This window comes from Hemitrygon akajei, chromosome 26, assembly GCF_048418815.1.
Source record: "Hemitrygon akajei chromosome 26, sHemAka1.3, whole genome shotgun sequence".
In the NCBI taxonomy this organism is placed as follows: domain Eukaryota; kingdom Metazoa; phylum Chordata; class Chondrichthyes; order Myliobatiformes; family Dasyatidae; genus Hemitrygon; species Hemitrygon akajei.
This window is the reverse complement of record NC_133149.1, coordinates 29,646,234-29,660,705: the sequence shown is the minus strand read 5'-3', so window position 1 is coordinate 29,660,705 and position 14,472 is coordinate 29,646,234. Positions and strand designations below refer to the sequence as shown.

At 37.5% G+C, this 14,472-nt stretch overlaps 1 protein-coding gene across 1 annotated transcript; it reads right to left on the bottom strand.

Moving 5' to 3' along the window:
* Positions 1–1,584: 1,584 nt before the first annotated feature.
* Positions 1,585–11,871, bottom strand: lim2.1 (lens intrinsic membrane protein 2.1). Its single transcript, XM_073029758.1, has 6 exons — positions 11,737–11,871; positions 8,918–8,961; positions 7,745–7,936; positions 5,884–6,033; positions 5,650–5,784; positions 1,585–2,021 (listed from the first exon to the last, which is right to left on the bottom strand). The coding sequence occupies exons 3-6, from the start codon at positions 7,917–7,919 to the stop codon at positions 1,960–1,962; spliced, it is 522 nt and encodes a 173-aa protein (XP_072885859.1). The 5' UTR covers positions 7,920–7,936; positions 8,918–8,961; positions 11,737–11,871; the 3' UTR covers positions 1,585–1,959.
* Between the last annotated feature and the right edge of the window lie 2,601 nt (positions 11,872–14,472).

Genomic DNA, 14,472 nt, shown 5'->3' with positions numbered 1-14,472 from the left:
AAGAACAAAGTCTGCAATTTTCTTCTGTGACATTTCAATTCACATTTCACTAATTTATAGAAAAAGTGTATTGGAATTTATATCCGTGCATGGAACTCTATAAATAATGGCTACAAATATCTATTTCATAACTTAACTAATGTAAACCGACTTATTAAATAACATGAGTACAATGAAATCAGTACTGTCAAATAATGCTGGGTAAATTTGTGAAACCTCATTTCTGCCAACAATATCAATACTTGAACTTGATCTGAGTTACCTACCATAAGAAAGCTGACTCCATTGTCAAGTTCAATGTTAATGATGACAATGAAGGTAAATGAAGCTTTGTAGAATTTACACATTCTATATTAATACTGGGACAATGATAAATATAATTATGATTATAGTATGTTATCACTTGTGGGTTTCAGCCAATAACAAAAGAATTTACAGAAGAATGTCCAATAGTGAAAAATGATTTCACAATCTATAGTGAGGGTCTGATAACATTTCAGTGTTAGAACTGCAGAAAGCTATCTAAAAGTTCTCCTTGGGGAGCAGTCTAGATTAGGTTAGCCTCTGCCCCTTGATGAGTTATTTTTGTTTCCCTAATGAATATGTCTGTCAGGGTGTTGATCCGCATGTTCAATATTTGGAGGATTTCTGAAAGTATTATCAGCAGGCAGCATATAAAACTCAAGATTTTTAAGAGTTTCTTTGGAGATTTTATTTTAATCACAGTTCAGTCATTTGTTCAGCCTTTGTCAGAAACTAGTTCACACAAACACTTAGGCTTTAGAAAAGAGTGTGGTGTTAAACATAATATGCTGAGCACCAACTTCGTGATAATCATAGAAAAATATGCTTAGACGTGTACACTGTATTTAAATGAGTTGGGATTTCTATTCACTGTGAATGGTTTAGTCCAATGCAATGTGAGGAGAGAATAGCGAGAGCTTTAGTCTCCATGGGTATCAATATAATGGGAATGGATTGTAAGCAGTTGGGATCATCAAAATTCAATTAAATGTGGATAGCTGGAATTCAGTGTGATGGAAAGTAGTCTGATCTGCAGAATTAGGACTGTACAATTGGAATGAAAGGACAATAGATCTTCGAAAATTTAAATAATGCCAACTAATGAAAAATAATTCTGAGCTTAATTAGTGTGACGGGTTAAATTGTGATAAAAAATTGAAATTAAGCCCTGTATTTTTAAATAATATTGAAATAATATTCTATTTTGTGTGAGATTAAACTTATCCAAGTGTATACTCGTGAATCTTTGAGATGAAAACTGCTAAAACTCATTGAACTCTTACTAGTTTACTGATATTGTTTCGGTTTTTAAAACCACTTTCCTCACCTGATATGATTTATATGTGACTCCAGTTCTACAGAGACTGCTTACTTCTTCTGAAGTGACCTTGCCAACCACCTACTGCATCATAGCATTTAGTCACCCTTTCAGAGCAATAAGTGGACAATATATGTTAGCTTTGACAGACTGTCACCAAACTTAAATTAAACAAAACAAACCATTAATAAATATTAATAAGTAACAATCCAGTAAAATTTTAGTTCTGCTTAATGCTAATGGATTTTCAAGGAAACTTTATTAAGTAAAATAAGTGGATGCACTAAATTCAAATTAGTTTCAGGTTTTGCTATTTCTAATAAGCATGTACAAAATACTAATATTTTCCATTATTTTACTATTTTGAAGAAAAACTCATGCAACATTCTTGAAAGTTTTTGAGATTTTTTTGTCCTTTTGTAACTACTTCTCAAATGAAGTGATTAGAAATCTGTAGCCAAGTCCTAAAAGTACAACTTTAATTTTGCTTAAATTTCTACCCACATTTCACTAACTTGTTTAGTTAAGAGATAAAAAATGCCACTTCATAACATGTGAGTTGATGCAAAATGATGGTCCAGTATATTATTCCATCCCTTAAGGTGCAGTCTTGGGTGTTAGCGAGGATTTGAGTTTTGCGGGCTCTCATGCAAGCGATAGGCACACATGTAGAAGATACCTAAGAAAGAAATGATGTAATATATTTGTGTTTTCTATTCAACTCAGCATAACTGAAGGATCTAGTGAGGAAAATACAACACTGAATAAAATTCAAGTAAAATTTGATATCAGAGGCCAAGTAATTATAATGTAAACCGCCAACACAGAAATCTCAAGTTCACTGTGACCAATTGAAATCAATTAATAAGAGAAATCAAAAAATATGAAAACTACTGTAGTCATTGTAACATACAATGAGACTGTTAGCACTATTAAGGAAGTTTATGCTGCTATAAGACTCTTAAATGGACTTCTTATTAAATGAAGGTGATCTCCTGATTTCTCAACCTATCTCACCATGGCCCTTGCACTTTATTTGTCAACCCTGTAATGCATTTTCTGTGACTGTAACACTACAGTATATTCTGCAGTCTATAAACACAAGAGATACTGCAGATGCTGGAAATTCTGAGTAACACACACGAAATGCAGGAGGAACTCAGCAGGTGAGCGGCCCAAAATGTTGACCGTTCATTCCGCTCCAATAATGCTGCCTGGCCCGCTGAGTTCCTCCAGCATTTTGTGTGTGATATTCTGCATTGATGTTTTTCCTTCTGTACAACACTGATGAAGCTACATATGGAGTGATCTATCTCAGAGGTTCCCAGTTTTTTATGTCACGGGCCAATGCCATTAAGCAAGGGAACCCCTGATCTATCTGGATCAAACAAAAACTTTATATTATGCCTCAGTACATGTGATGATAATAAGACAATTAACAGATCCAACTTCCATTGTGTGCAGAATGTGGCTGATATATAGGCACTGTATTGCGGCAGCATTTAAGAAAACAAGGTATCCCTACAAAGGAGATCAGATGACTGAAAAAAAAATGGTAGACCTGGACCCATTGCATTATATGTTCTCACTAGATGTGATAATCATAGTATGAGCTCTAGCTTCCACATAGCAATATTTTTCTCAGTTTTTACATATGGTCACTCTTGCACTGCAAATGCAGATTTCCTGATTCAGAATTAGATAATACATTGTATATTAACTATTTGCGCATTTGCTGCAGCAATGGGAAATATATGGCATGTTTTGCATTTCCCATAAATGATTGTCCTTTGTGAGATTTCAATATATGGCAGGTATTCAGATCTTTTGCGCAGTGCGGCAATAAATGGTAGCAAAAGGAGGTTTTTGGCTGGAACTGTTGATGGTGAAAGGTTGATGAAGCCAACGATTGCTGCCAGGTTTGCTGTTTGCAAGGTGTGCGGCTACCGCCGGAAAAAAACAGCCTGGAGGAAATTACATTATCTTTTACAGCTTTCATCTGCTTAACGCAGCCTAACCAGCTCTTTAACATGTCAATCAATTATCGAGAAAAAAATAGATGAATTAATGATTTGGGTTCCGTCTAACATTTTGTTACAAAGAAGAGTAAAGTGATGGATACACTGATACAATTCGCTCTTCATTGATTTTCCCAGCTCTTCATATTTCTATCATTGTTAGATTTGTGCCTTTTACTTACTACTTCCCTTTATCTCTTCTGCAGTTGAAGTGAAATTGGGTCATTGTTTGTGTTCTCAGTATCACATAAGCACGCATTCAGTAAAGTCTGTTGTTCCTCGTAGAGTTTTATTACACATAACTGATACATTATCAGCAACATTTCTAAACTGAAGCCACCATTAATTTCAGCAAATGTTATTTTATGTGATTTCAAAGTAATGGATGACCAGCCTAGATCCTCCACAAAATATCCACTGCTGTGATTAGTTATCTAAATCCTCCTCCATCCACACAACCTCCTCATTTATATATTTTTATTTCATCAACCCTGACCTCCTCAGTTTTTATAATTTGTCAATAGATGTCTATGCTTTTGAGCTGGATAGATCCTAAGTTTTGAGATGATCTACAAATTCAAGCTCTTGATCTTCTGCATTAATATCATCTCTTGTGGCTCTCTGAAGTAGTTTGTTTAATGACATCCCCAGGAGGCACTTAAAAAAAAGTCATTGAATCAGTAATGTGTCATGAATCTGACTAGTTTAGTTATAAAGTCATGGCATCATATAGCACATGGACAGCCCCCCACGTGCCCATTCTGACCAGCAAGTACCTATCTATATTAATCCCATTTACCAGCACTTGGTCTTTAGCTTTGGCAATGCCAATATTCATCCAGATGTTTCTTAAATGTTCTGACAGTATCTTCCTCTTCCACCTCTTCAGGCAGTGCATTCGGATTGCACACATGGTCTGGGTGGAAGAAGAAGAAGAAAGCTCCAGTGGAGTCATTGGGACACCATTGTGACAGCGTTTTTTTAGCAGGCTTTCTTGTTTTTACAAGGCCGAGTTGCTAGCTCGACGCTCAACCCAGTACAGATGGAAAGCGTGCAAGGGAGCCACCTGGATTCAAACTCAGGAGCCTTTGCTCCAAAGTCCAGTGCTGGTGCCACTACACCACCAGCCGGCTGATGCTCAAATTATTTCTTAGATCCCTGCTAAAGCACTTTTCTCCTCTCCTTAAATCCATGCCTTCCCAACCCGGGGTCTTATGGGCCACTTGCTTAATGGTATTGGTCCATGGCATAAAAAAGGTTAGGAGCCCCTGTTTTAGACAGTTGTGCCATGGGGAAAAGTTTCTTATTATGCAGTGCATCTACTTATGGGATTATTTTACCATTCCAAGCCAGTTTAGGTGTTAGCAATATTAGCTTTATGAAGAGCTGAACAAGCTTGGATTAACACACATACAAAGTGATGGAGCAAGTTAGCAGGTCAGGCAACATCTATGGAAATGAATAAATAGTTGATGTTCATGCTGAGACTCATTTTCAGGATTCCTGAAGAAAGGTCTTGGGCTGAAATGTAGACTGTTGATTCATTTCCAGCCTGACATGCTGAGTTCCTCCAGCATTTTGTGTGTGCTGCTCTGGATTTCTAGCATCTGCAGAATCTCTTGTGTTTATGCTTGGATTGAGTATATATATTTTTGCAACACTTTCTGTTGGTGATTTTCAGAGTTGGAAGACAAGGATTGTCCCATCCCTCTTCTCATCTATTTCCACACTATTGACACTGCCTTATACTCAGTCCTTCACTGACATGGGAAAAGCGATATCCCAAAAATAGCAGAATAGAAAAGCTAAAGCAGTCATAATATTTCTTTAGGCTTATTTTGAAATGGAACCATTTGCCTGTATATAATTGTCTCATCATTGACTCGTACCAAAATGAGCCATACACCTTAGGAAGGATGCATGTCAGTCTTTATTGAGCTAATTTATCTCTGCTGGTTCAGCATAATTGATCTCAGCCCCTCTGTACTTTGGAGGGGAAGATCATCCCGTTCCAAATCCTAATTACTCTCCACTGATGTGTGTGTATGTGTTTGTCTGCATTGATGTGAAGATGATTAGATGTGATTGTGACAGGCCTCCCTGGTGAAATGATTTGCCAGCAGTCACCATTGCAAACTATGCAAAAAAAGCCATGCTACTTCAGCGTCAACAAACAACTATACCTCTCTATATTCGTGTGAAATTTGCATTTGTTAATTGATCAAAATGTCCATTTTTAGTGAGAATTAGTACAAAGGGAGTCACTTCTCAAATAACATGATATTTTACCTGCAAAGAACGTGAGCACCACAGCCACCCATCCAATGATATACGACCAGGAAAAACGCCAATTGCCGTAACGCTTACCATAATAGTTTACTGTGACTCCTGTATAAATAGCCATGGCTAGCAACACAAATAAAGCTGCAAAATAAAAAGGGCATAACTGTGGTAATAAAAGTTGAGACTTTTCAGAACAAAAGTGTCAGCAGTGTAATGGGTCAAAACCATTTCAATACTTACATGAAATAAAGTACAAGATGCCTGCAGCAAAAGTTCTATCAAATTTGGTGAAGGAAGAATATTGTAGGAATGCCATGAAGCCAATAATGATTCCAATGAAGCATGCCAGTAAGGAGAGGATCATGAATACTCTGGTGGCATCCCAGTAGGCTAGAATATTAAGATAAAACAAATTATCATTATATGTCAGCAAAAAGGCAATGCAATTTCTACTTTAACTAATGAGGGAAGACAATAAAGAGCAAACAAGAAATAAAGCATCAAATAAATTCAGTTGTCTTCTCTTCCCTCATGAAAATGTTGTGTGAGATCATGACCTTTGTCGTACTGAGTGGAAAAGTTATCACGTGGATACCTTTGTGTGGCTCTCGCAGGATAGACAGCAAGAACAAGGCATTCCCGCTAATGCCAATGGTTCAATTTGTTGCATTTATATTGATGGAAATTTAAGAGTCCTTGACTGCAGCAAGCACCATTGCAGAGAAAGCGACTGCCTAATCTAGGCTGTAAGCATAGCACAGTGAAGATATACAAGTGATTTATTTATCAAGAATGCTATTAATGTGAGATATACAAGGTTAGTAATTCATTAATAATAAGCAAAATATAGTAACAAAGCTAAATTACTTATTTGCTGAACAGATGTTTGCTGGATAAACAATTAATATAACATGTCCTTTGGTGTTCTTCGGTTATTAAAACTAGTACAATGAACATTAGAGTTTTTTTTCATTTTATCATATTTCCTTTCTGACATAGAAGGAGGCCATTTAGCCCATGGAATCTACACCAGTACTTTCTTGTATCCCAAGCTCCTACTGTAACCCATCCTCTGACACTTGCCCATTAACCCTTGGTTCTTTTGCCACCCATTTACACCAGGAATAATTTGGATTAGCAAATTAGTCCACAAGTCAGCATGCCTTTGGGATGTGGGAGAAACCTGTGAGAACCTGTCACAGAGAGAATGTTCAAATTCCATACAGATGGCATCCAAGGGAAGTTATTTCATTCCATGGCAATAATACATGCTTGAACACTGAAGTAATTTCTCCAGAAATATACTTTTTTTATTAAGATAATTGTTGAATGTTTGAATTCAAAGTGCAGACTGTTAATTAGCGAACACTGCTCAGAGATTGCAAATAAAATGCCCTTAGAATGATTAATAAAAAATGCAAGAAATGTAGCAAGTGTTGAGTAAGTCAATATTATCCAAACATAAAGAGCAAACACACTCAAAATATTACCTGAAGTACTCTGGACATAATTTCACTTTATTTCAATATATTTTAAATTATTTTCATAGAAAAAACAATCATTTGCAGATTGAATTACAGTATTTGTTTTGCCAATCAGTGTCCTAATGTATTAGCTCATGAGATGGATCTGCTTTGAAATTCTGGCTTCTCCTGTTCCACATTTTGCTTCTGCGCTCTCCAGATTCCCCTCCAGCTCTCTCCTTTCCTTCCATCTCTTCATGCTTGCCTTCAACTATGAAGTTTTTGATGTGACTTTTAGCCCTCTGTATAGAGGGCAGTCTCTGTGAGGTAGTGCCATGTCTAATACAGTTGTGCATTCTAGACTTTTTTGTTGCTCATACATCCATCTCTCTATATGTTTGTGCTTTCTCCATCTTCTTAATGGTACCTCTTATTTGAGGGCTATTTTTCAAACAATTTTTGAAAATATAATTTGAATATCAGCTGTGATGAGTTCACTTTGGAGACCTCAGGAACTGAATCAAGCAATGATTCTGTCTCCCGCCTTAACATCTGACCCTTAGCAAATCACTGTTAGTACATACAGTATTTCCCTGGTTGTTATGAACTGTATCATTGGCTTCATTTGATCTCCTTACCAACACTGTCCGTGTGCAGGTAGCATTTCCCTGGCACACAATATCTCCACAGGCCTTGGTGCATAAAACTGCCAGAATGGCGATACTGCATCCAGTAATCTGTTGCCGTGGAAACAACAAGTAGGATGTTGCCTACACCAGCACAGAATAAACCTCCTCCCATAAAACTATACATCTTGTTGGCAATACGATCTGTAGAAGGAAACACATCAAAATGTTCAAATTATTATTCACTTTCAATAATTTGAGCTCCTAAACCAATCAATAAATCAAATATCCATTTGTTAAGTAGGACTCAGTGCAATGATGTATTAAAAATTCCAGATCATAGGGAAAACAATTTTCATTTTCTCTTTTATTGATTGTTGGAGTGTCAAAGATCAACTGTACCAGGAGGCATGTTTTCTGTGACTTTCAAAGTACATACAGTTATAGAGTAATACAGCACAGAAACGGGACCTTTTCGCCAAATGGTCAATGCCACTTAAGATTCCCATCTACTTTAGTCCCATTTGCCTGCACTTGGCCCTTATCCCTTTAATGATTTTCTATTCATATACCTGTCAAATTACCTTTTATATGTTGTTAATATACTTGCTTTCTCTGGAAGCTTATTCCACAATCTGACCACCCTTCAGTTGTAAAAGTTGTACTTCAAGTTCCTATTCAGTTTTCCCCTTCTCACCTTAAACCTACGCCCTCTAGTTCTTAATTCCCCAACTCTGAGGATAGAAAGGGTGCTCTCACCCAGCCTACATCCACATGATTTTACACATCTCTATAAGATCAATCCTTATTTGCCTGTGCTCCAGTGAAAAATGTTCCAAACTGCTCAAACTCTCTCCCTCGAGTCCCAGCAACACCTCCATAAATCGCCTCTGGACTTTTCCCAGCTTAATGTTATCTTTCCTGTAGTAGGGTGACCAAATCTGAACAAAATATTCCAAATTGGTCTTAAAATTCCTGTGGCCATTCCCTATCGCAAACATGGCAGAAACCTTGCCCTGGGAAAGCTAGGAAATTGCTTTGCAATCATGGACCCATCATATCCATAGCTGTACTTAGATAATCTCTTACTGAACATAGGAGTATCCCCATGTTCCTTTGGCAGAGTGGTAACCCAAATAGTTTGAAGAAATTCACCATATCATTTCTTCTACTCAAATGCTTTACCTTAAAATTCTTTGTTAAATCTTCTGAAATTTCAACTGAAGCATCTTTGGGGAATAAAGGGAATAAAAGATATTGTTATGAGAGTAATATCTTAATATAATTAAGGGCATACACAAAATTTCAAAGGACCTTCTCAATAGAAATTGAATGGAATTCTAGAGAGTTCAATTTGTTGTGATCATATATACTTGTTCTATGGTAAATTGATTCAATTAATTTTGCTTTCATTGATCTTATCAGGAGAATGGGGCTGATAGGGATAATTAATCAGGCATGATGGAATGGCGGAGCAGACTCAATGGGCCAGGTGATCTAATTCTGCTCCTATGTTCTTTATCTTATGGTCTTATATTTACCCAGCGCTCTCTCATTTCTTTTCCCCTGCGACATTTATCCCATTTTTTGTCTCTATTTTCACCATCCATTCGGGTAGGGCATTCCAGATCATAACAATTTTGTCTGTAAAATAAAGCACCATTGTGCCCCTTCTGGCTCATTTGAAAATCAACGCAGTTGATTTACGTGGTTACTAACCTTAACCAGCAGAAACACTTATCTGTCGTTCATCAAAATTGTTCCAGTGTTTGAACTCTCTAATGAGCTTCCTCTGAGCTGCTCTCTCGGGAAAACAACATATCGTCTCCATCGTTTTGGTCCCGCATCACTGCTCATTTCCAGTAACTTCCTTACACACACTCCCTTTGGCCTTTGTGTACACAAATGCTGTAAAGTATTTGTCTATTTATACTCCTTATCCTCATAATTACCAACTGGTGGTGTCATGGCATTAACACTGAACTCCGGCCAGGTCCCAAACTGGTCCCGCGCAGTATTTTGCCACAAAAACCCTATAGAACAACTACACTATCCATAGGGTCGCCATGACTTGACAGCACTCAACAACAACAATAGCCCTCACAATATACAAATTGCTAGAGGAACTCAGCAGGTCAGGCAGCATCTATGGACTGAAGAAACAGTCAACTTTTCAGGCTGAAACCCTTTATGATTTGCCTTCTATCCTCATCTTGGTTTCCTACCATATCATGAATCTTAAAATTGGTCTAGACTTCCTTTCCTGCTCTATTTTAATGCTTTACTTATCCACGAGCTCTAGTTTTGAATTCTTTTTCTTACCACCTCATAGAAAGAATATCCATTTCCTCTCCAAATATCTACACTATAGTCCTGTACTGTTCAATTACTATGTTGTCTAGCCATTTTCATTTCCATCCATCTGGCTACATCTCCTTACATCTTCTTCCAGCTTCTCTCACAAACGATTACATCAAATCCTTTCTTTGACTGTCCTAGATATCCTCAGATGCTCTGCCATGTCCAACCTGAGTTAATATGGACAATACATATATTTTCCCATTATAATGAAATTTTGTTTTGTCCAGTAGACAATAGAATGACATGAGTACATCAATAATATTTTAAATATAAAAATAACATGTATTCTTGAGTATATCTTATGGGATGCTCTTAAGAAAACATACTATTTTTATGATTTAAATGTTAAAGACATAACAAATTCAAATCTCAATTTCTGATTCACCTGATGTAGTAAAGATCCCATCAATAAAATAAAAGCTGTATCAGCCCTTGCCCTTCCCTTGGACAACATCGGTGGCATGGAGAGGGAGACTTGCTGCCTGGGCAACATCCAGTCTTCCATACAACCCTGCCCAGGCCTGCACCCTGGAAAAGACTTTCCAGGCGCAGATCCATGGTCTCGCGAGACTAACGGATGCCATACGTAACAACATTTTGACTTTGTCTTAATACGTTAACTGAGTTGCAAAGCAAGTAAGTGTCCCTTTAGTGCATTTTAAGTAACTTTTTCATTATCATTTCATGTGAAATATTGCAGAACAATTTCCCCTGAATGTTATGTGTGAATGCGATTCTCTATACGGTTTAAAAGTTTGCCACCAAGTGCACTCAAGATCCATTTTTTCTTCTAAATTGTTTCATTGTCATAAAATAGTGAATTTAACAGGCATATTTCAAATAATATTTTGCTCCTCAAAGACAGGTTACCGTCAATAAACTAGTGTATTTAGGATAATGGGGAAGACATAGTCTACAGGAAAATTAAAAGTAAACATATTAATTTGAGAAAGATAGAACAAAACTTCTGTCAGACATAAATACTGCTATAAAAGTCATGTTATTCTAACAGTATAAAATAATATATAAACCATGGATCAAGTTGATTGAACTCTTTCTAAAAATGAAGTAACATAGACTCACTCCCTTGCATTCCTCATTGCTCAATGTACTGTGTTCTTTTGCTAAAATACTAGAGCAGCTATGTTTTTGAATGTAATTGTTTCAACTACAGGACAAATAATGACCTAAGTTTTTTGGTTAAGTTTTAAAGGCCAGACATTGGAACAAATAAATCTCATCATTAAGCAGATTTTGCAAACTGAGGATTAGTTTGCAACCAGGGTGCCAAGAGCCCCCTGCATGAATATATAGTATATAACATCTTTTTACAATGCATGTTGATCGGGACAGATTCCGGAGAGAAACTGATGTAAATGAAAGAAACTTGCAGTGAATATGTCCTACCCCTGTGGCAGATTTGAGTTTGCAGAATCAGAATTATATTTATTATCACTGATATTTGATGCATGTTGGTTCTCGATATGATTAACTGAAACATGGCTCTCTTTAAAGTTAAATGATACATCTAAGTATAAAACATTTCCATTTGAATGAATTTCTGAGTACAGGAAACATTATAAAGTGAAATTCCAAATTTATATTTAGAAACAATGTGTTGATTTCAATGGAAACTCTCCTACCTGTAGTTCTGCACTAGTGTTGATCCAGCCTCTGGTACAGTTCTGCAGTCCCGTAGCCAGATATCACAAGCCCAGAGCAGGCAGAGTTAATCCTCAGCAGAACTATGTCAGTAGAGTTAGAAAAATAATCATAGAGAAGTGCATCACGTGAAACAATTGTGCTCACTACAATAAGCGGCATCAAACAGACAATTAGCTAGAGTCAAGTTTGTAAAGGCAGGAATTTGCTGAGTATACACTGACATTGACTGAGTCACATGCAGTATGGAAGAAGATGATGGGTGCAGTTTTTCCATTCAAACTTGATCATTGTCCAATGCAGATAAAATTAATATATACTTTGGAAATAATGCTTGTGATACCCTTTTATAATATTATAATCACAATCAGAATGAGAATCTGGTTTAATATCACTTGCATATGTCATGAAATTTGTTGTTTTGCAGCAGAGTTCAGTGCAATACATAATAAAAACTGTGTATTACAATAAGCTATATATACTGTATAATTAAATTAAATAAGTAGTGCAAAAAGACAGGGAAAAGTAGTTAGGTAGTGTTCATGGGTTCATTGTCCATTCAGAAATCTCATGGTAGAGGGCAAGAAGCTGTTACTAAAAAGCTGAGTGTGTGTCTTCACGCTCCTGTACCCCTTCCTTGATGGTAGCAATGAGAAGAGGGGTCTTCGGTGATGGCGGTCCTTGATGATGGATACTGACTTTTTGAGGCAGCGCCTTTTGAAGATGTCCTCGACACTGGGGAGGCTAGTGCCGATGACGGAGCTGGCTGAGTTTGTAACTTTCTGCAGCTTTTTCTGATCCAGTGCAGTGGCCCGCCCACACCAGATGGTGACATGACCAGTTAGATTGCATTCCACAGTGCATCTGCAGAAAGTTGTGAGTGTCTTTGGTGACATACAAACTCTCCTCAAACTCCTAATGAAATATAGCCACTGTCAGGCCTTCTTTGTAAATATATTCATATGTTGTACCCAAGATAGATCCTCAGAGATATTGGTACTCAGGAACCTGAGACTGCTCACCCTTTCCACTGCTGACGCCTCAATGAGGACTGATGTGTGTTCCCTCAACTTCCCCTTCCTGAAGTCCACAATCTATTCCTTGGTCTTACTGATGTTGAGTGCCAGGCTGTTGTTGCGACACCGCTCAACCAGCTGATCTACCTCACTCCTGCACACCTCCTCGACACCATATGAATTTCTACCAGCAATAGTTGTGTCTTTGGCAAATTTACAGATGGCATTTGAGCTATGCCTAGCCACACAGTCATGGGTGTAGAGAGAGTAGAGCAGTGGGCTAAGCACACATCTTTGAGGTGCACTGGTGTTGATTGTCAGCATGGAGGAGATGTCATTTCCGATCTACACTGACTGTGGTTTCCCAAAGAGGAAGTCAAGGATCCATTTGCAGAGGGAGGTACAAAGGCCCAGGTTTTGGAGCTTTTTGATTAGTACTAAGGATATGATAACATTGAATGCTGAGCTGTAATCAATAAACAGAAGCCTGACATAGGTATTACTACTGTCCAGGTGGTCCAAGGCCGAGTGGAGAGCCAGTCAGATTGCATCCACTGTAGACCTATTACTGCTTGGGCAATAGTTGATTCTGAACATGACCAACCTCTCAAAGCACTTCATCACAGTAGATGTGAGTGCCATTAGATGAAAATTATTGAGGCAGCTAACCCTGCTCTTCTTGGATTGGCGTCCTTTTGAAGCAGATAGAAACCTCTGACTACAGCAGTGAGAAATTGAAGATGTCCTTGAATACTCCTGCCAGTTGGTTGGCACAGGTTTTCAGTGGCCTACTAGGTACACCATCAGGGCCTGACACCTAGTAAGGGTTCACACTCTTGAAAGATGTTCTGACGTTGGCCTCCAAAACAGAGATCATAGGATCACTAGATACTGCAGGGATTTGCACTGGTGTAGTTTTATTCTCCCTTTCAATGAGTGTATAAGAACTGTTGAGCTCATATGGGAGTGAAGCATCACAGCCAAACATGATGTTAGGTTTCACCTTGTAGGAAGTAATGGCCTGCAAATGCTGAGAGCTGACGTGCATCCGATTCTATCTCTAACTTCAATCCAAATTATATTTACTCTCTTAAAATAACCTTCCATAGGTTGCACCTGGGCTTCTTCTATAGTTCTGGCACTGAAGGTAAATATGGAAATATTATAAGTTTTATTATTATTCTTAAAATAGAATTTTAAAATATTAACTGTGCCACTCCCACTCCTTTCCGAAGTGTCATTTAGAACCTGATCCAACACCAGTATATTATATCTTTAATCTGTTTCAAAATCAATATGGGAAGAAATGACAATATTGAGGAGAATGGGGGTGAGACGGAAAATAAATCAGCCATAGTGGAGTAGACTCAATTTGCCAAACGTCTTAATCCTGCTCCTATGCTCTTAGGGTCTTATGTAAATGTGCTCACATACAGCCATAGATGATACAGTAGAAAATACAGGAACATGATTAACAATTAATCACCTAACTAAGTAAATAGGACCTATTGTTATAATGTTATTTATAGAATTAAAGTGATTGGTGAACATCATTTTAACTGCCAGCTGATTGGCTTGATAAGAGTAAAATAGCATACTTTGGCTATTGGAAGCCTGTTCATTGGAGGCCAATGCTTTGGCATTTCATTATCCACAATTTTAATTGTAATTATCTTGTAACATGTCATTTTGTTGCATTAG

What these genes read in the sequence shown, in the direction of transcription:
- lim2.1 (XM_073029758.1), bottom strand. Translation starts at nt 7,919, where the DNA reads ATGTATAGTTTTATGGGAGGAGGTTTATTCTGTGCTGGTGTAGGCAAC. An exon ending in CATCTTGTACTTTATTTCAT is followed by an intron (nt 5,785 to 5,883) that starts GTAAGTATTGAA and finishes TTTATTTTGCAG; the next exon opens with CTTTATTTGTGTTGCTAGCC. An exon ending in GGTGCTCACGTTCTTTGCAG is followed by an intron (nt 2,022 to 5,649) that starts GTAAAATATCAT and finishes TTTCTTTCTTAG; the next exon opens with GTATCTTCTACATGTGTGCC.